The 25824-nt window shown below is 39.3% G+C and overlaps 1 protein-coding gene across 2 annotated transcripts in view; it reads right to left on the bottom strand.

Annotated features, from left to right (window-relative positions):
- Positions 1 to 25824, bottom strand: part of SPEN (spen family transcriptional repressor) — a 96181-nt gene that overhangs the window by 38350 nt on the left and 32007 nt on the right. For both annotated transcript variants that reach the window (XM_082615832.1, XM_082615831.1), the window contains exons 2-3: positions 22222 to 22542; positions 18648 to 19124 (exon numbers count right to left, since the gene is read on the bottom strand). In XM_082615832.1, the coding sequence (XP_082471958.1) occupies positions 18648 to 19124; positions 22222 to 22421 (677 nt within the window). In that variant the 5' untranslated portion in view covers positions 22422 to 22542. The remainder of the gene's footprint in view (positions 1 to 18647; positions 19125 to 22221; positions 22543 to 25824) is intronic.

The raw sequence follows: 25824 nt of genomic DNA, 5'->3' as shown, positions 1-25824 counted from the left end.
CCGCGCGTAGTAACTAAGACCCAATGCAGCCAAAGATAAATAAAATTAAAAATAAATAAATTTGTTTTTTTTAAAAAAGTGAATAGTACCAAGGTTGAGAAACCCCAGCCTACATGACCTTCTTTGACCACTTTCCCTTCTTTTGAAAATCCAACATGCTCATATTAAGCTGCGATTCAAATGCAGGATCCTTACAGTCACTGTTCTTCCTTATTACTAACATATCACTTCATAAAAATCTCTGAATAAGTCCAAAACTTACAGGGGAAAAAAAAAAGGTCAACTTCTAAGGATTAGACTGAGAAGAAGCTGGGATCCAAAATGTACTGATGTCACTCGATTCTGGCAAACATGACAAAAAGAGAAACTGCAAATAGCTTTTTATAGTATGTGTTTTGCCATGTCAATAGCAGGGTCAAAGTATTTGTAGACAAAACTATTTTATAATTTTGAACAAATAATGGGTGAAATATATAGTACTGCTACCCCTACTCTAGTAAGGCTTACATCAATGATAACTATTCCAATTCATGTTAAAATTGTTTCTCAGCTCAATAGCTTTGTTTACCCTCAAACTAGGGACTTAAGATGGTAGTTTAGTATCACAACTAGATTTTTTCTCATCAAGTACCATGGTCAGAGAATGAATAAAACTTCTATTCTGCATAAAGAGCTTAAGGGGGTATTTTGTCTTATAACTTTAAGACATTTTTAAATTTGCCTTTAAGAATGAAAACATAACAGCAAAAAACAAAAAACAAAAAACAAAAAACCAATCAACCAACCAGATGCAAAAAATGGGCATCTTTGAACTTTGAACAGACATTTCTCCAAAGAAGACATAAATGGCCAAGGCACACATGAAAAGATGCTCAACATGACTGTTAACGGAAATTCAAATCAAAACAACAGCAAGATACCATTTCACACTCATTAGGATGGCTATTATCAAAAAACAGAATATAACAGTGTTGGCTAGGATGTAAAGAAATTGGAAGCCCTGTGCACTGCTGGTGGAAAAGTAAAATGGTGTAGACTCTATAGAAAACAGTATGGTAGTTCCTTAAAAACTCACAATTGCCACAATCATTCAGCAACTCCACTTCTGGATATATAACAAAAAGAACTGAAAGCAGGTACTTGAATAGATATTTGTTTACCCACATTCAGAGCACGTTTAACAGCCAAAAGGTAGAAGCAACCCAAGTATATAGCGACAGATGACTGGATAAACAAAATGTGGTATCTATATACAATGCAATATTATTCGGCCTTAAAAGGGAAGAAAATTCAGCCATACGCTAAAACTTGTATGAACCCTGAGGACATTCTGCTAAGTGAAATAAGCCAGTCACAAAAGGACAAATGCTGTATGATTCCTTTTTTTTGAGGGAACTAGAGCAGTCAAATTCATAAAGACAGAAGGAATGGTGGCATAGCCTGGGGCTGGGGAAGAGGAGAATGGGAGTTGTTTAACGGAAAGATGAAAGGGTTCTAGAGATGAACAGTGGTGACTGCTGCACCACAAGGTGAATGTACTTAATACCACTGAACAGTACACTTAAAAATGGTTAAAATGGTAAATTTTAGGGCTTCCCTGGTGGCGCAGTAGTTGAGGGTACGCCTGCCGATGCAGGGGACACAGGTTCGTGCCCCGGTCCAGGAAGATACCACATGCCGCGGAGCGGCTGGGCCTGTGAGCCATGGCCGCCGAGCCTGCGCGTCCGGAGCCTGTGCTCCGCAACGGGAGAGGCCACAGCAGTGAGAGGCCCGCGTACCGCAAAAAAAAAAAAAAAAAAAAAAAAGGTAAATTTTATGTTACTTTAACACACACAAACACACACATATACAAACATGACCTAAGAAGTAAAGTACAGGGCCTCCCTGGTGGCGCAGTGGTTGAGAGTCCGCCTGCCGATGCAGGGGATACGGGTTCGTGCCCCGGTCTGGGAGGATCCCATATGCCGCGGAGCGGCTGGGCCCGTGAGCCATGGCCGCTGGGCCTGCGCATCCGGAGCCTGTGCTCCGCAACGGGGGAGGCCACAACAGTGAGAGGCCCGCATACCGCAAAAAGAAAAAAAAAAAAAAAAAAAGAAGTAAAGTACAAAATGAACTGTTCTTCTTGGGAGTTCCCTAGTGGCGCAGTGGATAAGACTCCGCACTCCCAATGCAGGGGGCTCGGGTTCAATCCCTGGTGGGGGAGCTAGATCCCGCATGCATGCCGCGACTGAGAATTCACATGCTGCAACGAAGGAGCCCATGTGCCACAACTAAGGAGCCCACGGGCCACAACTAAGACCGGCTCAACCAAATAACAAAAAAATAATTAAATATTAAAAAAAAAAAAACAAAAATGAACTGTTCTTCTCTTTGCACCTTAGAAAAAAATGAGATTCCAAACCCGTCAATGTAACAGGCTACCTGGTGGGTTTTGTCAATAAGGCTCTGCTGAATCAAAAGGTCTCACAACCTGGCTTATCAAGGTAAAAGTTCCTCAGAAATGATTTCAGAGAAATGAGTCAGCTCTAACTGGTGATTCTGCAACTACTGCAAAAGAAACGGGGAAAGCACTTTAGGACTTGACTGTATAAATGATAAATTAAACTCTTTAGAGCCAAAGTTAATGAAAAGTTGTCTAAATTCTTGGTATTTAGGATACTTATTGAGAAAAACTGTATTAATATATTAAACAGTGAAAATGCAGTTTTTAAATTATGGAAACCAATATTTTAACTTCAATTTTGTTTTGGTCCACATATTTCTTCTTCTATCATTACAAACCACAAAGACTTCTAATGGGAAAAGATCTGATTTAAAAAATTATGACTAAATAAATTAATAGAGTGAAACTGACAACAGAGGAAGTTTTTTTCTCCTTGTTTTTTTATCATTTATCTGTTTTTTTCTAATTGAAGTATAATTGATTTACAATGTTGTGTTAGATTCAGGTGTGCAGCAAAGTGATTGTTATTTATATTCTCTTTTTCAGATTCTCTTCCACTATAGGTTACTACAAGATATTGAATATAGTTCCCTGTGCTATACAGTAGGTCCTATTGTTTATCTATTTTATATATAGTAGTGTGTATCTGTTAATCCCAAACTCCTAATTTATCCCTCTCCCCTCCTTTACCCTTTGGTAGCCATAAGCTTGTTTCTATGTCTGTGAGTCTATTTCTGTTTTGTAAGTAAGTTCACTTGTATCATCTTTTTAGATGCTACACATAAGTGATATCATAAGATATTTGTCTTTCTCTCTCCGACTTACTCTGCTTAGTATAGTAATCTCTAGGTCCATCCACATCGCTGAAAGTGGCATTATTTCATTTTTTATGGCTGAGTAATATTCCTAAGTGTGTGTGTGGGTGTGTGGGTGTGTGTGTGTGTGTAAGTCTTCTCTTAACAGGTAGAAGCAGAAAGAGAGCCATAATCCACCAGCAGTATTTTTTCCTTTCACTGCAATCAGTTTTTATTGCTGATATAAAAAAATAATTTATTTCCTAAGGATTTCTAAGTATAACAGAAAATCTAGGGCTTCCCTGGTGGCACAGTGGTTGAGAATCTGCCTGCCAATGCAGGGGACATGGGTTCGAGCCCTGGTCTGGGAAGATCCCACATGCTGTGGAGCAACTAGGCCCGTGAGCCACAGCTACTGAGCCTGCGCGTCTGGAGCCTGTGCTCTGCAACAAGAGAGGCCGCAATAGTGAGAGGCCCACACACCGCGATGAAGAGTGGCCCCTGCCTGCCGCAACTAGAGAAAGCCCTCACACAGAAACAAAGACCCAACACAGCCATAAATAAATAAATAAATAAATAAATAGAAAAATTAAAAAAAAAAAAAAAAAAAACAGAAAATCTAGACCTCAAAAATTAACTTTTCTTGAGTTCTAGTTTCCACCTAGCCTTCCCCTGTGAGCATTTATAAATATCAAGCATGCCTAAACCTTAGACAGGTACTGGCTCCATTTTATAGGTAGATAAGATTGAACATGTTTAGTGTTCATGGTCACTAAAGTGGTGGTAAATTCAACCACAGTAATTAAAATAATTGGTTTTATTTATCTTCCTATTCTAAAGTCCAACAGTTTACATAAATGAAGGAAAAAACAAAATCATTAAAGACAGGTTTTTAAAGAGCACCTTATTTTGGTGGAAAATACTGTTTAAAATTGAACTTAAATATGCTATGTGTGGTTATGCACAAGTAACTCTTTAGGATGCAATTACAGCTACAAGTTAATGTTTTTAAGCTTACTACTATTTTTAGTAGAATTAAAAGGAATATAGAAATAGTTTATCTATAGGATGACTGCTGGATAATTAAAGGTTGCCCCCAAAAAAGCCTGAAGGAATATTTTTCAGTCTTAAAAAGGAAGACAGGGGCTTCCCTGGTGGTGCAGTGGTTGAGAGTCCGCCTGCTGATGCAGGGGACGTGGGTTTGTGCCCCGGTCCGGGAAGATCCCACATACTGCGGAGCGGCTGGGCCCGTGAGCCATGGCCGTTGAGCCAGCGCGTCCGGAGCCTGTGCTCCGCAATGGGAGGCCACAACAGTGAGAGGCCCGCGTACCGCAAAAGACAAACAAACAAACAAAAAAACACACACACACACAAAAAAAGGAAGACAGGACTTCCCTGGTGGTGAAGTGGTTAAGAATCTACCTGCCAATGCAAGGCACACGGGTTCGAGCCCTGGTCCAGGAGGATCCCACATGCCACAGAGCAACTAAGCCTGTGCACCACAACTACTGAGCCCACATGCCTATAGCCCGTGCTCCACAACAAGAGAGAAGCCACTGCAATGAGAAGCCCACGCACCGCAATGAAGAGTAGTCCCCGCTCGCCGCAACTAGAGAGAGCCCGCACACAGCAACGAAGACCCAACGCAGCCAAAAATAAATAAATAAAATAAATTATTTTAAAAAAACGAAAACAACTTAGACCTAATTTTTAAAAAAATAGTTAAAATGGTAATTTCATATTATGTATATTTTTACCATAATTTTTAAAAAATTGAAGGCTTACAAGTTTTGGCATTAAAAGCATAATTTCGTGGTTTCAAATCTAAGTATTCTAATAACAATAGCAAAAATGGAAAGCAGCTATGCTCTTATAAATCTATTACTAAGAATCACGTGGCGTATTTGCTGGTGGGCTTTATGGGACCCTAAAAAATTCCCTAGTTAACTTTAAGAATTATAAGATGATGGGTTAGCAGAGACCTAGTCACGAAGTGCAGCTTACCATTTTTTTTTAAAAACAGATTTTTGGGGGGCAGATATGTGATCTGATTCTGCTACAGACAGATTTTGCTAAGTACAAAATTCACAGAGGATAAAGTGAAAAAATTATTTTTCTACATATTCTGTGTCCAAAACACAGCCCTTACCCTAGGGCCAAGAGTACTTCTGTCTTAAATTCCAAAGAGCCTAGGCCTGCAGTGTCATTACATTCTTGGCAATCCCTTAAGACTCACAAAACCTGCTACTCAGGTAACTCAAAGCAAAAACCATCAAACATGCAGGCGCCCTAGAAGTAATGAGCAGATATAACACACCTGCCTAAGGAACAAGAAATCTTTCTGTATGGCAGCAAAGCCCTTAGAACATCCATGGGATGGATGCCTCACTCAAGGGACAAACTCAGGAGAAATCTAAACTGTTAATTGTAACAGTGGGATTTCTTACTTCCTTAACCACATGCAGTATAAAAACTACTATATATATATTTCTTATATGAACAACTAAATGGTTTAAAAGGCATAAACCAAGAAAGCATACAGATCACGTGAAACCGTTTTGTTGTTGTAGTTTTTAAGTTCCAAATGGTTATGTACAAATGCCGTAGCCTTTACCAAACCTGCAAGTAAATTTGCACTTTGGGTTTTGCCTTTTTCCAATTTAACTTTGGTGCTAATTACATCTCCTTACTATCCAGAATAAAAAAGTTTGCTATTTCCCACTTCTGAACTCTCTGTTAAGGCAGCTCCATACTCAAGAGGTTAGGAAGGGCACCTAACTCCCCACCAGGAAGCCTAAAGCCACCCACTGTTTGATGCACTTGTTTAATTATTTATAAATGACTTCAAATTACTCACCAAGAAACTCCAGCCTAAAGTCCTTCTACTTAAACAACTCCTCTGCAGTTTCTTCCAGTGGAAACAAACACAAAGCTACACTCCAAATGGCTCCAACCACCATGACACAGCACATTCAGGAAGCTACCGTGCCCCTCCCCACACAATCAAAAATAACATTCAAAGAACCATGGAACTCCCCAGGTGTGGTTACATAAATCATATCTAGAAGCAAGACGAGCATCTACAAAATGTGTGTCTTATTCTAATTCCAACACCAGAATTCCATGCCTGTTAATAGACACATTTTAAACCTCTATCAAAAGTATTAGCCATCGCTTCAAAATTACCTTCAGATTAAGGGGTTGTGTGTGTTTTGTTTTTTTTTTTAATTAAAAAAAATTACTCTGGTTTAGATGACTTAATTTTCTTCTTGGGGGATTAATTTATTTGGGGACTTAAATATTAAAGCTTTTCAACAGCTGAGACATTCCCTTGGCCACCCTGGAAATCAACATGCATTTTAATATTTTAGCCTGACCAATCCTAAATTTTTTAAAGACAGAATCTGCAAAATAGTTCAATATATATTTTAAGCTTATAAGTCCCAAGAGCCTTTTCCATTAATCCATAATTTCAAAAGAGTAGAAGGGTGTTGAGAATAAAAATAGTGGACTCTATTCTTTAAACAAAATGAAAAGCAGTAAATGGACACACAAATTACTCCATGACATTCTATCTTGACAGAGCTCATTTCTATTCTGTGCTGTCCAACAGAAATTTAATAGAAGTCAAAAATGTAATTTAAAAATTTTAAATAGCCACACTTTAAAAAGTAAGGGACTTTTACCCACTGGTGGTCCAGTGGGTAAGAGTCTGCACTCCCAATGCAGGGGCCAGGGTTCAATCCCTGGTCGGGGAACTAGATCCCACATACATGCCGCAACTAAGAGGTCCACATGTGGCAACTAAACATGCCGCAACCAAGATCCCAAGTGCTGCACTAAGATCCAGCACAGCCAAAATAAATAAATAAAATTTAAAAAGTAAGAACAGGTGAAATTTAATAACGTATTTTATTTAATGTAATATACTTGAAATATTATCTCAACATGCGGTCAACATAAAAACAAGTAATACTTTTTTTTGGTGCTATATCATCAAAATTCTGTATTTTAAAAAATAGTTCTACTGGGGCTTCCCTGGTGGCGCAGTGGTTAAGAATCCTGCCAATGTAGGGCACACAGGTTCAATCCCTGGTCCAGGAAGATCCCACACACCACGGAGCAACTAAGCCCAAGTGCCACAACTACTGAAGCCCACGCACTCTAGAGCCTGCAAGCCACAACTACTGAGCCCGTGTGCCACAACTACTGAAGCCCATGCACCTAGAGCCCATGCTCCGCAACAAGAGAAGCCACTGCAATGAGAAGCCCACGCACAATGAAGAGTAGCCCCTGCTTGCTGCAACTAGAGAAAGCCCGCGCACAGCAACAAAGACCTGATGCAGCCAAAAATAAATAAAATTTTTAAAAATATAAAAAATAAATAAAAGTATACAATAGTTTTTAGTATATTTATGGAATTATGCAATCATCACCATAATGTAACTTTGGTACATTTGCATTGCCCCAGAAAGAAACCTCATACCTATTAGCAGCACTCTCCATTCTCTTCCATCCTCTACCCTAGGTAACCACTAATCTACTTTCTGTCTCTGTAATTACCTATTCTGGACATTTTATATAAAGAGAATCATATGATTCGTACCATCTTCTTTCACTAAGCATTTTTTTGAGGTTCATCCATGTTATAGTGCGGATCAGTATTGGTGCACAGACTAGCCAAATTTCAAGTGCTCAACAGCCACATGTGGCTAGTGGATACAGTACTGGACAACCTAGTTCTAGAACCAGAAAGCTCCCCAATAAACAGCATATCAGCCTTAAATAAGAGACCATGTTAGGAACTTCCCTGGTGGTCCAGTGGTTAGGATTCCAAGCTCCCAATGCAGGGGGCCCAGGTTCGATCCCTGGTTGGGGAAATAAGATCCCACATACCGCAACTAAGCTCAGGTGCCAAAACTACTGAGCCCATGTGCCACAACTAGAGAGCCCTCATGACACAACTACTGAGTCCGTGCACTCTGGAGCCCATGCATCACAACTAGAGAGAAGCCCACAAGCCGCAATGAAAGATCCCATGTGCCGCAACTAAGACCCAACGCAGCCAAATAAATATTAATAAATAAATTAAATTAAAAAGAATGTAACTCAGATTCTTAGGAAAAACCAACTCTGTTTTGCAAAGTTAATTTTAAAATATATTTCACTATCTTGTCTACCTGGAAAGAGGAAGTTCATTCATCCTACAAAGTAGACTTTTAGGAAGATGTTCCACAGAAATGACTTTATACAATTTGTAGCAGCAGGAAACCCTAACAGCATTTAGATTAAGTAATGACTAATAAATTAAGCAAATAAATTATCAGAGGGTGCTCTTTCCATTTTCTCATAGAAGAAGCAATCACAAAACTACCCTTTATAGATAAAGGCAAGCACTTAGGTTGTAGTCTAAGACATAGATTTTAAAAAAAATATTAAGGAGAGGGTGTGGGTAATGAAATCTTGGCTAATTCTGAGCTTCAGAAAATGCTAATGTTTATTTTTAAATGAGAACACCACATTTTCCTTTAGTTCTGTGCATGGATGATCCCTTTGTTCAGGACAGGGTAAAATTATACCATGACTTCTGAGAATGACCATAGAAGGCCTCCAAGTGAAAACAACCCAAAAAGGATAAAAGAGAATAACAAGGTCTCTGAAACTGCTCTGAGCAAACTTTCACCGTAAGTAAAAAAGACTAACAGAGGTTTCGATGTCATTCCAAAAGTTTAAAACATAAGCAAGGTTATAGGAACTTACATTTTCTATATAGCCCTGGCGCTGATAAAGACAAAAATAAATGTACCCCTTTATTTGTGGTTTTAATATTTCTTAGTGACTTCCGAGTGTTCTCTGATCAGGAATTAGGCCATGTTTAACTCCCTTGTCAAAGAGGAAAGCTGACAGAGAGGCCATGCACAAAGCAGTCACGACACTAAAATATGCAATTTAAGCATTTTTTTAAGAGTTTGCTTCTAAATCAAACAAATACAATCTAGCATAGCATTTTTAATTTTAAAGTTGGTTGTTTAGGACCTTAATGTGAATTACTTTTTGTTAATTTTTAAGGCAACATTTAAAAAATTTACTTCAAGGTTAAATTAAAACTCACAAGATACCAAGTCACAAGTCTACCCCAGAAACCTATTTTCATTCCTTCCACCTAACAGTCAATCAAACCAAAATAAACTCCAGCACAACCCCAGCGGAAAAAATGAAAAGGGGCATGGGAGAGAGTTCTTTACTGCAAACAGACTAACAACTAAAAGCAAGTTCCTGGGGAACTTTGGTAATTAATAAATTTTTTGGTAATAAAATCTTTAATACTAAACGCAGACCATGCTGTGATGTACCCAAGCAGCAGCATGGCAGACGCTGTTTTTCAAGCCTTACAGAAAGTTACAGTTAAAGCAAGGGAGTAATAACGGAAAGATGCACTGAAAATAGTAGCATCCACACCAGCTTCCAGTCTTCGATTCCTCAATCCTTTATTTGAAGTGCCTCCTTCCCATGAACAAACCCGGGTTAACTGGCACCCACTTCACAGCCTCTACTCCCCTAAGCGGCCGGTCACAGTGCGCAAGCCCCGCTCCCTGGGCTGAGGGCCAGGCAAAAACTCTGGCAAAATAAGGAAGCCTCTGGGAGGTGGCAAGCAGCCAACTCAAACTGGATGATTCCAGTTTAGTCTGGTTGGAGTCACAAACAAGCAGTTCCTAGCTTTCCCCACCATATTCAGAGGCACTGGCTGCTCAGGCGGCGCACAATGAACTCTCCTCATTTATTCTCAGATCTAAGCCTACCTCATTCTCATTTCCCTAGCAGCAGAGGCTCGAAATGAAAGCAAGGTTCCCAGTACAGCAAATATGGGTCAGTCCCGCACTTGTTTCCGAAGCCAACTGCCCATTCCGCACAGAACGCTAAAACTGGCAACAACTACACCTCTCAAAAGCCTTACTGAAATGCTGTACTTGACAAAAAAGGAAAAACAGAAAGGAACTAGTCTGATTTATAAATCTCCATAATGAAAGTTAAGCCCACCAGAGCAATTAGAAAGCAAACACTTCCATTTTCCATATTTAGCACAAAAAAAGGCTTGGCTGGCTAACATGACCCCAAAAGACAGAAGTGTGTAGCTTACTGCCCAGTAACAAACTATACAGTAGCCTACAAAGGAATGTTGTTTCCAAAATATGGGCTCTTCACTTTGCCTGCCACTGATGAGAATGGAAAAAAATACTACCAATAAAATAAAAATAAAAATAGGGACTTCCCCGGAGGTCCAGTGGTTAAGACTTGCGCTTCCAATGCAGGAGGCGCAGGTTTGATCCCCGGTAGGGGAGATAAGATCCCACATGCCGTGCGGTGCAGCCAAATAAATAAAAATAAAAATTTAGGGCTTCCCTGGTGGTACAGTGGTTGAGAGTCCGCCTGCCAATGCAGGGGACACGGGTTCGTGCCCCGGTCGGGGAAGATTCCACATGCCGCGGAGCAGCTAGGCCCGTGAGCCATGGCCGCTGAGCCTGCGCGTCCGGAGCCTGTGCTCCGCAACGGGAGAGACCACAACAGTGAGAGGCCCGCGTAATGCAAAAAATAAAAAACTAAAATTTATTTAATTATATATGGGGGGTGTATTTCTCTTAAAAGCACACACGGTTAAACAGAAATTATCTATTATTCATTATTATAGATAAGATCACCTTTGATGATAAAACTTCAGACAAATGTGTTTTTACGAGTAAGCATTGCAACGATCACCAAAAAACCCACTAATTATTTTATTTTTTTTTAAAACCCACTAATTATTAATTCCTTTAACAACTTTAAGAAACTGACTCTTACTTCATATATGTATTTGTTAAAACTGGTGCCATATCTGACAGGTTCTAGCACGTAATATATATCATAACAAATTATATAGCCAGGTAATAAAATGAGCATTCCTTCCCCCAATCAACATTCTAAATAAGCATACTTTAAGAGAAATGGAAAGTACACTATCACTATCACTCTGATACATGCACTGCCACCATATCCAATAACCACCGGGAACTACATTTTCAGCTTCATCCATGTTCTTCCACAAAGCTTCAGAATGACAGCAATTTTGAAAATTTTTCTACATGAATTTGAAAGGAAGTTCTCTCTCATAAACTAAGTGAACTGCAAAACTTCCTCATGAAATCAGACAAAAGGATATTTGAATAAAATTCCCCTTCTAAGAAATCTAAAACATCTAGATCAGGACTTCCCTGGTGGCGCAGTGGTTAAGAATCCGCCTGCCAATGCAGGGCACACGGATTCGATCCCTCGTCGGGGAAGATCCCACATGCCGCGGAGCAACTAAACCCGTACACCACAACTACTGAGCCCACACGCCACAACTCCTGAAGCCTGCACACTCTAGAGCCCGTGCTCTGCAACAAGAGAAGCCACCGCAATGAGACGCTGCGCACCACAACAAAGAGCCGCCCCCGCTCACCGCAACTAGAGAGAGCTGGCGAGCAGCAACGAAGACCCAATGCAGCCCAAAATAAATAAAGATAAAACGTCTAGATCTTTCACAAAATGATTAGCAGAATTGGTCTTTATTTTAAAAAAAAAGATTAGGGGGCTTCCCTGGTGGCGCAGTGGTTGAGAGTCCGCCTGCCGATGCGGGGGACTGGTCCGGGAAGATCCCACATGCCGCAGAGCGGCTGGGCCCGTGAGCCATGGCCGCTGAGCCTGCGCGTCCGGAGCCTGTGCTCCGCAGTGGGAGGGGCCACAGCAGTGGGAGGCCCGCGTAACGCAAAAAAAAAAAAAAAAAAAAAGATTAGGGACTGTCGTCGTGTTAATACTTATTTAGTTAAAAGGGTCACATTCCTTTTAACTTTTAACTGTTGTAAAAATCCAGAATTTGGTCAATATTCTAATTACTATTAACTATAATTCATGTAAAAGATTCTTAGATTGTCTAACAGAAAAAAATTAATACGGTGGTAGACAACTTTTGATATATTTTATTTACTTTTTTATTTTTGCGGTGCGCGGGCCTCTCACCACTGCGGCCTCTCCCGTTGCGGAGCACAGGCTCCGGATGCGCAGGCTCAGCGGCCATGGCTCACGGGCCCAGCCGCTCCACGGCATGTGGGATCTTCCCGGACCGGGCACGAACCCGTGTCCCCCGCATCGGCAGGCGGACTCTCAACCACTGCGCCACCAGGGAAGCCCTGATATATTTTATTCAAAACATATAAAAGAAATATACAAACAAGTTCTACAAATAATACCAGCAATAAGAAATAATTTTCATTTCCCTTTCAATAAAAAGTAATTATTCTAACGCAAAGCTAATATACTGGACAAGAGATGGGCATAAAGCATGCCGTTATCTTAATACGGCATCAGAGTTGAAAAGGCTGATTGCCTGCAGGTCTATAGGCTTTTCTTATTACATTAAACAAACACCACAAAGACTATTTCACATGCTAGTTTTCCTGTCCTGGAACTGATATTGTATGGGCGCCTTTTTCTCCTGCTTCCTGTCTCCAAGCTTCTTCCTTATATATTCCAACTTGTGAACCCAGGCCCTGGGCAGTGAAAGCATGGAGTCCTAACCACTGGACCACCAGGGAACTCCCTACATACAGTTTTTAAATCAACTTATTTCAATTCTTAAAATCTACTTAAGAAGAAAGCTTGCTCTAAAATTCTGATTTTTTTCAAACAGGTAAACTAAGCACAATTTAAGGCCACGGGGCTTACTGAAAGCCACAGAGACCAGAGACAATGAGATGTCACACCCACTACAGTTATTTTCATGTAGTTTTCTGTGCTTACTCCTACTACATTTATTTTAAGCGTTTCCATCTAAATGTCTATTTCTGTGATTAGAAAGAATAAAAGTCTGTAGGTTACCTGACATAGTCTTCTCTAGACAAACCAAAAGGATTCAGAGGAACAAAAAGAAAAAGGCTGACAAGACACCTCCAAAATTTTTAAGGGGGCAGAAGATGGGGTTGCCTTTGATAAAACTGTAAAGATGCACCTAGCCATAGACACCCAGGTTAATTTAATTACATGTTAACTCTTAATTAGACATATGTAGATTTTGTTTTGGATTAGCCACAGCCAATGTTTAATCCAAACTGGCTCTATTTTTGGGACTCCACACAACCAGCTATTTTATTTCATAAATTTGGTGCAAAAAATAAGCAATATATGTTAAACAAATAGATGGCTGAATATAAACTCAAAAGTTAACTTTAGGACTTCCCTGATGATCCAGTGGTTAAGACTCCACACTTCCAATGTAGTGGGCGCAGGTTCGATCCCTGGTCAGGGAGCTAAGATGCCACATGACTCACGGCAGGGGCCCCCCCCACACAAAATAGTTAACTTTAGCCTGAAAGAAGATTTAGGGAAGTAATCTATTGAGGGGGAAGGGATAAAATAAGAAAAGGTTTTAGATTATCCAAATCTCAACTCCCTCCCATTACTTTTTCATCCATTTCCCCTCATTCATTCTGTAAACCTTTACAGGATATAGAATCAAGGGCTAACTGCAGCTCCAAAGGAGCCAGGACCCCTTTTCAGCAATCTGGTGAAGTCTATGGACTCCTTTTCAGAATAATGTTTCTAAATGCATAGAATAAAATAAATAGGAATTAAATGGAAACAAATTATACTGACACAGTTATTAAAATGTTTTAAATTTCTGTGATATAGTAATGTCTTTATTAACATTAAATAACAATACCTAACACTGAGTTTAATAACTATTTCCCAGTAATGATTAATATAAGCCCAATTTTGAGATCTCTGCAACTATAATAATCATAAATTATCTGTGTATTTATACTGAGAACAAAGTCAGTCATACTGTTAATCTACTGTTTTTTTGTTGGCTACTTTCATATAATGGGAGGCAATGCTTAATTCACTTTCAGGTTAGTGAAAAGATGTAATTTTTTCCCCTGCATCTAAATTCAGGGACCAAAAAAATAATAATAATAAAATTTAAAAAGGGAATTCCGTGGCAGTCCACTGGTTAGGACTCCGCACTCTCACTGCTGAGGGTCTGTGTTCAATACCTGGTCAGGGAACTAAGATCCCACCATAAGCTGCGCAGCACAGCCGGAAAAAAAAAAGGTTCAGGGACCCTGAGCCAGCCTAACCATCTTTGGTTGTGATCAAAGTAAACAATGGAGAAACAAATCTCAGTTAAAATTACTCTAAGATAGTAGGAAAGGATATTATGAACTAATTTAATTTCAATAAATTCTTCAACTCCTTTAGCCTGAATTAAAGCAAATTCTTACAACATGATAGAAAAAAAAACTGATACGGAACTACAGAGATAAAATACGTTCAACTTCAATCAAGGACTTTTAAAATAAATGCTTTTGTGGAATTTATTTTTTTTTTATTTTTATTTTTTTTTCTTTTTGCGGTATGCGGGCCTCTCACTGTTGTGGCCTCTCCCGTTGCGGAGCACAGGCTCCGGACGCGCAGGCCCAGCGGCCATGGCTCACGGACCCAGCCGCTCCGCGGCATATGGGATCCTCCCAGACCGGGGCACGAACCCGTATCCCCTGCATCGGCAGGCGGACTCTCAACCACTGCGCCACCAGGGAGGCCCTGTGGAATTTATGTATTTAAATTTTTATGTTGAAAAGTAAAGGGACTCCCTAAATGACCAAGGCAGAGAAAGAAACAGACATACAGCAGCACAGGGCTGCACACAGGAAAGAGTGTAACATTAAGACCCCCTCCTCCCCCAAACTTCTCACAAGCTAAATACTGTGAATAGTTTGGCAGAAACATTAAGTGTATCATTTATAAGGACTTCACAACTAGACTGTCATCAATCCCACATTTAGTCATTTGAAATGCACTGCTAGGAATCTGTTCACCAAAGCTGTAACAATTAAGGGGGATGGGGCTTCCCTGGTGACTCAGTGGTTGAGAGTCCGCCTGCCGATGCAGGGGACACGGGTTCGTGCCCCGGTCCAGGAAGATCCCACATGCCATGTAGCGGCTGGGCCCGTGAGCCATGGCCACTGAGCTTGCGCGTCCAGAGCATATGCTCCGCAACGGGAGAGGCCACAACAGTAAGAGGCCTGTGTACCGCAAAAAGAAAAAAAAAAAAAGAACAATCAAGGGGGATGGAGGATGATTAATTTCCCAGTCAGTCATACAGACAGAATAGAAACTTGTTTTTATAGATAAAACAAGCTATATTTTGTCTACTATTACATGTTGCTTTTAAACATCCTTAAAGGACTTGGAATGTCACCATTTCACAATCAAGTTTTAAAGACTACAGGGCTTCCCTGGTGGCGCAGTGGTTGAGAGTCTGCCTGCCGACGCAGGGCACACGGGTTCGTGCCCTGGTCCGGGAAGATCCCACATGCCGCGGAGCGGCTGAGCCCGTGAGCCATGGCCGCTGAGCCTGTGCTCCGCAACAGGAGAGGCCACAACAGTGAGAGGCCCACGTACCGCAAAAAAAAAAAAAAGATTACAAAAAGGAACTTAGTTCTTCCAAAAGGGCATTAAACATTCTGAGTTGACATAACACCTCAAAATATTACATTCTGAAATCAATATAATTATAGAGGAAAAGAAGACATCTGATAAAAGGGGGGATGAACCCAGGGATAATGGATATACTCTGAACACCAAAGGATTTTATTTCTCTGCACTTGCTTCAGTCACAATATAATGACCAAATCTTTTAACTATTTACGTCAATTTTGCTTTTACCTTCCTATCAGCTAAGAATTGCATCTAAGTATTTCAACTATTTGAACATGTACTCAGAGAAGGGCAATAAAAACACTTGGTTGGTTCTGCAGTGTGCCCAAAGGAAGACCTGGCCCTGTTCTTACAGGATGACACCAAAAGGCTCATCATTTGGTCATATCTTCAAAAAAAAGTTGTTGTTTTTCATAAATCAACATAATCTGATTCTTAATACAATGTCCCTTCCGCTTTTCTCAAGTTAGGCACTCTCATAGTCCAAGTTTGCCTTCTCCGAAATACTGGAAGAGTCTAACTGGAATCTCTGTCTTTCCTATTCTAAGTCCCCAGATGCCTTTCTAAAGCAGATCTCAACAAGATATTTCCCTTCTCAATCCTTCAACGGCTCATCTCTGCATAAAGAAAAAAACCCAAAAACATTAGTGTGGTTAAGTCATACTAAATTATTTGCTGTTCTCAGAACATTCTTCCACCCACTCGTATCTCTTCAAGTTGTTCCTTCTGCTCACAATGTTCCCTGTCTAGCCTAAAATTCGTCTCTTCTTGTTGAAGAGAAGAATACATATCCTTCAAAGCCCTAAATCATAAAAACTGCCAGCCCTAAGTATGGATCAGGCAGCTGACAGAAGAGAAAATATCCTCTATGGTTGTAATTTAGTCCCCATGTAGATTTTCCAAGCTCATCCTGCCTTTGTGGCAGTTATCTTTCTAAATGTAAATATTCAGAAGCATATAACTGTTTCTTTTGATTATGTAAATAGGGAATTAGCTCCATCAAATTCATCAGATCACCTCTGGGTTCAAGCTTCTGAGCCCAGAATGCCAAAGGACAGATCTCAAACCACTGTAACTCCCACCAAAGTACAACGCCATCCTGAAAGCCGTGAATTGTTTCACCTCTAACTCCCATACTTCCACAATTGGTTGGCTTCTCATAAAGGTTTGATCCAGTGGAATGCAGTGTCATCCCTTTAATGAGGTAGGTTTGGGGAAAATGACTAAAAACTTAAGTATCTTAGACAATTCTACGTGGAAGAAAGTGAATCATGACAAGATTTTATAATCAGCTTACAGAATTCAAATGAATACTGAATAATATACCAAAAGAAGTTAAGGGTTTTTTACCCATGCCACAGAGCTGCAAAGCTGGAGCCAGAAACTAACTCTGCTGACTTCCTAAACTAAGTGCTTGTTTCATTATAATATGCTACATCTTCTAGAATGTTTGAATTATAACTAGATACATAAAATGTTTCCATTTATTATTTTGAATGTGAAAATTTAGGAGGCCTAAAGGAGCCATTTATCAATTCCATGATCATTTACTTTTCTTAAATTAATTCTAAACAGGCAATACTAAAGGAAAAATAATCTGGGCATTTTTAATCAGGTTGAAGAATCTGTATCTTATAAATTTAAAACACACACCACCTGGGACTTCCCTGGTGATCCAGTGGTTAAGAATCGGCCTTGCAATGCAGGGGATGCTGGTTGGATACCTCTGGTCGGGGAACTAGGATCCCACATGCCTCGGGGCAACTAAGCCCTCACACGCCCCAACTACTGAGCCGGTGCACTGTGGAGCCGGCACGCCTCAACAAAAGATCCCGCGTGCAGAAACTACGACCCGACGCAGACAAAAAAATAAAAAATAAATAAATAATATACACACCACCTAAATTTAAAACTAGAATATCTGAGATTAACAGATTGAATAACAATCACTAGAAATGGGAAATACTCAAAAGACTATCAACATGTGTACTGGATAGCAGTAATAATTACAGCTAGCAGTTATTAAAGGTTGTATTTATTTAACATATATGAGTATCAAGCTAAGCACTTTATATATTTTTTCATTTTAATATTCAAAATAACTTTATGAAGCATGGTTCTTATAAAAGATGAGAAAGCTGAGTCCTAGAGAGCTTAAGTAACTTGTCCAAAGATTATAAAAGTAGTATACCGTCTACCTTGATCTATTATTTTTCAAAACCCATATACCTAACTTCTAAGCTGTTTCTTGTTAAGATTATTTTCAATTTATTATTTTCATCTTTAGAATAAAACTCCTTTGTAAAAAAAATTCCCAACTAATGAAATGAGCTTCCTCAGCCTTAGTGAACAGCAAAGTTACAACCTGAATTTAAAGAAAGCTTTCCTACTTGAGCTTATAAATTGACTACCATCTTGATGTTAAAATTAGTTAAAATGTACATAAGTTAATTTATACATTGATAATAAATGTGTCAACAAGATATTTCACCAATACATCTTCACCCAAACAGCGCTTTTACACATTTTCAACCAAATAATAGAAATAGTAGTAAATACCTAAGAAATTAAGAACTTTTAAAAGTTCATTACGTGGCACAAGATTTGTTTCATACAACTAACGTTACTACTTTTCTTCCTTTTTGGCCATTTTAATATTGAGCAACTGGAGGATGAAACCGTATTTGCAAATCATCATTTAGCTTTAAGTACTTGGGAGAATGGTTAATTCAATGGCCACAATGCTAATCAAAGTTTCTTCATTCATTATATACATGATCCAAGAGTACTTTCTTTTAAAAATGTTTCTGTGCTAAACATCAGTACCACTGAAAGTAGCAAACTGGCAACAATTTATTCAACAGCTCATCTGTTACAACAAAAGGCTGTTAACCTACCTGTCACTGCTGGTACTACTGCTGCTGCTGACTGAATCACTACTGGAGGATCTACTCCTAGAGCCGCTGCCGCTAGGGGACCTTGTGGGTCTAGACGCTTGGCTAGCCAGCCTCTGAGGAGACTGGTTTCTAGACTGGGATGAATGTGGTGAGCGGCTCCTGCTGTGCTGGTAATTCCGCTCTGGCCTTCTGCCTCGTACCTCCCGGGTAATATCATCCCTGTAGATATCCCTGTGTACCACACTGGGCAGTGTAAACTGCTCCCGAGCCCTAGGTTCGTATCGGGGGTCATGAGCGTCAAAACGGTTTGGACTTCGACTCCGAGAAGTGTAATAGAGCCCATGTTGTAAAGTCCGCTCGCGAGGATCTCTATAGTAATCCTGATCGTAATGTCTTGTCCGATCAAATCCTCCCGTCCCCCGTTCATGGTGTCCATAGGCACTATGTTCATAAGCACGCTCCCTGTTATCTGAAGCCCTGCATTTAGGAGGGGGGAAAAATATTTAATCAATCAGAAAGAGGAAAGCAAAACTAAAAGCAAGTCATGCAAACATTCACTTGAGCATTGTCTTTGTCTTTGCAACTGGTCATTTTCTAAACAGCATTAACCTACTTAGTAAGCAAACACTAATAAGCTTAACATTTTACTTGACTCCAAAACTTATTTTCACAGCTGAGAAATCACTGTTGTAATTGTATACTGGACTTTCATGACTAGTGTTCTGCAAGTCAGTTGTGCTTTTTATTAGTGATTTTCTGGCTTATATACAGAAATATACATATGCCATCTCCTTTTTATTTTAAATTTAATGGAACAAGAAGAGACTTTCATTTTAATATGAAATGAAATACTTTCATCGGATTAAAATATATACCAAACTTTATTTACTCTGCAAGTGTATTTCAGGCAAAATTTCCATGATAGATTTTTCACACAGACATGAAAGCCCCATTGCAATATATGCCCATGTCCCAGCAACAGGAGGGCATTTTCAAAGAAGCACAGAAAAAAATGTTAAGTGTAACTTTTTCTTATTAACTTTCAACTTCTTGGGTAATTATAAAAATTACTAAATTATGTAAATTGTTGTGCCCAAACAATCACATTTAATAATAAAAATGGAATTTTAAAAAGAAAATCAAACCAAAAAGCCACTTGGGATATAAAAATATTGGGCTGCCACATGCTATTCTACGATGAACTTAACTAATTAAAGAATAATGGTTATTTTATCTTCTTGTGCTATCAAATTCCACATAATTTTTAAAATGCCTATTCCATGATTCAATGTGTTAATGCATCACTTAATGGTTACAGGAAATATATTCTCTTAGGGTTCAGCTATATTCAAATTGCCTCTGATGAAATAAGTCAACTTGGGAAACCGTTAAGATACACTAAAGACTGCTATTAGCAATGGTTTAACTTTAAAAAATCTTCCTGTAGGGCATGAATACTTGTCAATCTAAGAGTACAAAAACTGTTGCATGTACAATTACACACATGCAACTACGTGTTAATATTAAAAACCGATTCCAATCCTACAAAGAAATCTTAAGTTCTCTACTTAAGAGAGTTCCTAAAAGACAATTTCACTTGAATCTCAAACATGAAGTTGAGTCTCTTCTCAACCTTACCTTTGGGTCTATCTTCTATCAAAAGTGATTAAGGAATTATGAAAGACATAGAAGAATTAGAATCTCTCCAATGAAGAATATGTGGCAAAATCTTACAACTATGTCTTCAATACGTGCTTAGATTCCAAATCTCTCCACTAACCTTCATTTTCACCCACCATTTCACTTTGCAACCATACCTTCTCCTAGGCTGTTTTTTCTTTTTACTGCTATTATTAAAAGCAACTGGCATGGCAAAAATTCAGTATTATCTTTCTTATTTAAATATACTAAATGACTTCCTCCTTTTTTATTCTCTATTTCTGGAATTTGAATAGATATTTCAACTTCTAACAAACAAGAGGTGTTCCTTTGAGACAAGAGAAAATTTCATAAATAATTCCATTAGTACCCTATCAAATGTTAATCAGTAAGAGCTGTTATTAATGATATAACAGAAGCAACAGGCAATAGTTCTAGGAGAATTACTGCTACAGCTGATATTTTATAAATATGCAAAGTTCTTAACCATTAGGAAGATATAGAAGGCAGGCACAAGAGCTAGCAGAGCTGAAATCTAATAGCTATTCTTTGATTCATCTATTAGTACTAAATGATTCTAGAGTTAGTGGGAAAAAAAGAAAGTTTGACTTGGGTTAGGAGAGGGGCTAATATACACAGGTCAGGACATACCAACCTTTTCCAAGTGTGGAAACACGACCTATAATCCCAATTAAATCTAGGGAGAGAATTGTGAACATAACTTCCCCAATTTTGGCCCCTCTTATGGGGGTAATCCACCTTCTTAATGGGTAAGGGTGTCAAATGATATTTAGATGAACCACAAGGAAAAAAAAATCTTAATGACCAGATAAAATAATTCCACTGGAAGCAAGCAGTCCCAGACAAACTGTAACTCTCAAACCCCCAGACTTCTTTCTTGAGATAGCAGAAAATTATAAATTGATCCACATTCACAGAAATGTCCAGCCCTAAGTATGAATCAGGCAGCTGACAGAAGAGGAAATATCCTCTACAATTCCACCAAATAAGGAAGGCACAGTTGCTCGCCAACAGTTCACCTTTGTAGGCATCCAGCACAGTCAGTTTTGATTGCTGTATCCACAACTGATCGTCACCATGTGTTCAAAGCTAAAGTACCTTTTATTGGACAGCAACTTGCTTAAGAAACAAGATAGTAATCCTCTTCTCCTGGGCTAATGGAATCTTGACTGCACGACATCCCATACATTCCAGCAAATAGAAAAGAATGGCTATATTCCAGGATTTAGGAACGTCCATCATCTCAATTTTTCCCCATTCCATCAAGGAGTATAATTCCAACATGGAAACTGTGTAGATCCAAAATGGAAAAATGAAGCATTGCCTTCACCCTTCTTCATCCAAGTACACATTTCCAGGTTAAAGTATTGTTTGTAGAATCCAAGAGGTTGAATCATATGGTCTGCTAGGTTTTTTGGTGACAATCCAATTCGTTTGTACACTTTTGTGTAATGAAAATTGAGAAGCAGATATCAAATTCTAAAAGAATCTGTAGGCTCTAATACTCCAGAAATATTCCATATAGTACAACCACAAAATCTGTAGCCAGGTAGCTCCATCAGGTAGAAGGGATATATCCAAGGAAAGACTTAACATTATCCAAGAGAAGGAATAATTAATTCTAGAAGACAGGTAACTCCAAAAATGCTGCTGCCGTACAAAATCTTCCACCACTTTATATCTCAGGAGCAGATATCCAACCAGCTGCAGGAAATATCCTCTACGATTCCATAAGATACCAGCCACTGGGATAGAAATCACTTCCGTTTCCAACCCAAAATAGGAAACATTGAGAATGCCCAAAACTTTAAATCCATCTGGGGCCCCTAAATACGAGTTTCTGTTTCACCATATCAAATACAAAATACCTGCCTACAGAAACCTTGGAACTTACCCATCAAGTCTCCGCTCATAACGTCCTTCTCGTGCATGAAGTGATGGTGGGGGGCCATAAGCAGGCCCTCCACCACCTCCTCTGAACCCAGAAACCTCTCTACTACGAGATGCTATGGAAACTGTATCATCCAACCCCCGAGCAGCGCTCGGAATGGTGCCTGGTTCATTATAATCCGTGCGTAGGTCTCTATCTCCCATTTTGTTGACTGAGTTGTGAGCCTTCTGTGCACTTTTGATGTCCACAAAATCCACAAAGGCAGCCACTCCTCCTTCAGAACCCCTCTTGGGGAGAATTTTGACACTTTCCACGCGGCCATATCTGAAAAAAGATAAAGTCAACGTTATTGTTGCACAGTAATAATTTTCCAAAAATAGTTTTAAAAACTGTTTGTTATTTTTAAACAATTTACATTATGCATGTATGGGGGAGGGGTTTTGAGTTAACTTAAAATGGCTTTTAAACTCACATTTTTCTTTTTTGAGGCAAATATTTACAAACATTTTTACCACATTATTTTATTGCTCTAATTTTTTAAATATAGTATTTACTATAAACTGCCTTTTACCTTACTGGAACACTTAGCTGAAATGACTCTCAGAAGTTTTTAGGAACTTTTACATTCTAAAAAAGGATATTGTACCTAAGATAATCAAAGTAACTTACCAATCTTACGAGATTTTCATTAAAGTAAAAACTGTAGCTAAAAATGGCTATTTTACAAATCTCATTTTAATTTAGTTCATTAAGTGAAAATGATCTTAGTGAAAAAAAATGAGATGACTTCAAACACTCCTTACTGGAAGGCAAAATAAATTCAAATATTTTGTGCATTTGCAAGTGTCAGTCTAGTTTTTAATGTAATCTTTTGCCATTTAATTCTCTTTTCCAGGGGATTAAAAGAAAAAGTGTTTATAAATTTATAATTTATGTATAATTGTTATTCATATAAATTAATAAATCAGAAAATCTTTTGAAGACTCTTATGTATACTTATAATTTGGCATTTTAGAAAGAAGGGCACAGCACTTTTAAATATAGCACTCTTATATGCTGACAATCCAAGATCATAATTTTTTTTTTTTTAATTTATGGCTGCATTGGGTCTTCGTTGCTGTGCACAGGCTTTCTCTAGTTGTGGTGAATGGGGGCTACTCTTTGCTGCAGTGCGTGGGCTTCTCATTGTAGTGGCTTCTCTTGCTCTGGAGCACAGGCTCTAGGCACACAGGCTCAGTAGTTGTGGCACACAGGCTCAGTAGTTGTGGCACACAGGCTCAGTTGCTCCGCGGCATGTGGGATCTTCCCGGACCAGGGCTCAAACCCATGTCCCCTGCATTGGCAGGCGGATTCTTAACCACTGTGCCACCAGGGAAGTCCCCAAGATCATAATTTTACACTTCCCCTGAAGAAGCTGACAACATTATCAGAAAGCCGAACTTTCCTTTTATATCCTTCAGTATGATTTAAGTTATTACCTCTCAGAAGGGAAACATAATCCTAAAATCCAGTTTCATCAGTCAACTGAACTAGATGTAACGAAATTACTTGGGGTAAATTAACTGATGAAAGGATCTCTTAAATTTGGGGGGAGAAATGATAGAAAATGAAATAGTTCTTTCCATACAAACATTAAAAAAAAATACCTTCCAATGTATCTGACAAAGGACTTGTATCTAGAATATAAGAAATCTTACAACTCAACCCATTTTTTAAAAATAGGGAAGATGGGCTTCCCTGGTGGCTCAGTGGTTAATAATCTGCAGGCCAATGCAGGGGGCACGGGTTCGAGCCCTGATCTAGGAAGATCCCACATGCCTCGGAGCGGCAGCTGCTGAGTCTACGCTCTGGAATCTGCGAGCCACAACTACTAAGACCCGTGTGCCTAGAGCCTGTGCTCCGCGACAGGAGAAACCACAATAAGAAGCCTGCGCACCGCAGCGAAGAGTGGCCCGCGCTCGCCACAGCTTGAGAAAGCCCACGTGCAGCAGCGAGGACCCAACATCAACATAGATAGATAGATAGATAGGTAGGTAGGTAGATAGATAGATAGATAGATTTGTAAAATAAATAAATAAATAAATAAAAAATAGGGAAAACACTTCACCAAAGAAGAAATACAGATGGCAGATAAGCACAGAAAGAGATGCTCAGGGCTTCCCTGGTGGTGCAGTGGTTGAGAGTCCGCCTGCCGATGCAGGGGACACGGGTTCGTGCCCCGGTCCGGGAAGATCCCACATGCCGCGGAGCGGCTGGGCTTGTGAGCCGTGGCCGCTGAGCCTGCACGTCCGGAGCCTGTGCTCCGCAGCGGGAGAGGCCACAACAGTGAGAGGCCCACATACCGCAAAAAAAAAAAAAAGAGATGCTCAAAATCAGTAGTCATAGGGAAATACAAATCAAAACCACAATAAAATACCACTTCACACCCACTAGGATTGCTATTAGAAAAGAGAACAGAACAGAACAAAACAAGTATGGGCAAGGATATGGAGAAATTTGAAACCTCCTGCATAGCTGGTGGAACTGTAAAATGGTGCAGCCACTGTGGAAAGTGGCATTTTTCTCCAAAAGTTAAGCAAAGAATTACCATATGACCCAGCAATTCCATTCCTAGGTATATACCCAAGAGAACTGAAAACTGGGGCTCAAAAAGATACACTGCACGAATGTTCACTGCATCATTATTCACAAAAACCAAAAGATGGAAACAACCCGACTGTCCATCAATGGATGAATGGATAAACAAAATGTGGTATATACAAACAATGGAATATTATATTAAAACATAAAAAGAAATGAAGTTTCGATACACACTACAACATGGATAAACCTTGAAAACATCATACTAAATGAAATAAGCCAGACACAAAGGGACAATTAGTTTACGATTCCACTTACGTGAAGTATCTGGAATAGACAAATACATGGAGACAGAAAGTAGAACAGAAGTTAACAGGGGCTGGGGAGACACTGCTTAATGACACAGAGTTTTTTTTTTGTGTGGGATGAAAAAAATTCAGAAATAGATAGTGCTGATGGTTACATAACATTGTGAATGCACTTTTTTTTGGCCACGCCAAGCAGCTTGTAGGATCTTAGTTCCCCGACCAGGGATCAAACCTGGGCCCTGGCAGTGAAAGCGCTGGACCGCCAGAGAATTCCCTCTGAATGCACTTAATGCCACTGAATTGTACACTTAAAAATGGTTAAGATAATAAATTTTGTATATTTTAACACACACACACAACTTATCACTAAGCCCAAGACCACATAGGTTTTTCTATTAGAAAGAAGAAAAAAAGAAAAAAGAGGGAAGCATCAGCCAATTCCCCATCAAAAAAGTCAGTTAGCCAAAGCATAATACAGGGAAAACAAATATTTAAGCTTAAATTCTTAATAACAAAGAGCTAAATGCAATACTGAAAAGAAGGACCAAATACTTAATGCATAGATTATGCATGTAGAACAAAGTCAAATGACCCTCCGTCCTCAAAAGAGTGGGCTCACGGTTCCCATAATTTTTACATAAGGAGAGTACACTCTGGAAACAAAATACGAATTTATCTCCAAATTTAACATAAGAGAACTTTATCAGGTATTACATTA

This window comes from Mesoplodon mirus, assembly GCF_964341445.2.
Source record: "Mesoplodon mirus genome assembly, chromosome: 3".
NCBI lineage: Eukaryota > Metazoa > Chordata > Mammalia > Artiodactyla > Ziphiidae > Mesoplodon > Mesoplodon mirus.
This window is presented reverse-complemented; position numbering and strand designations above follow the sequence as displayed.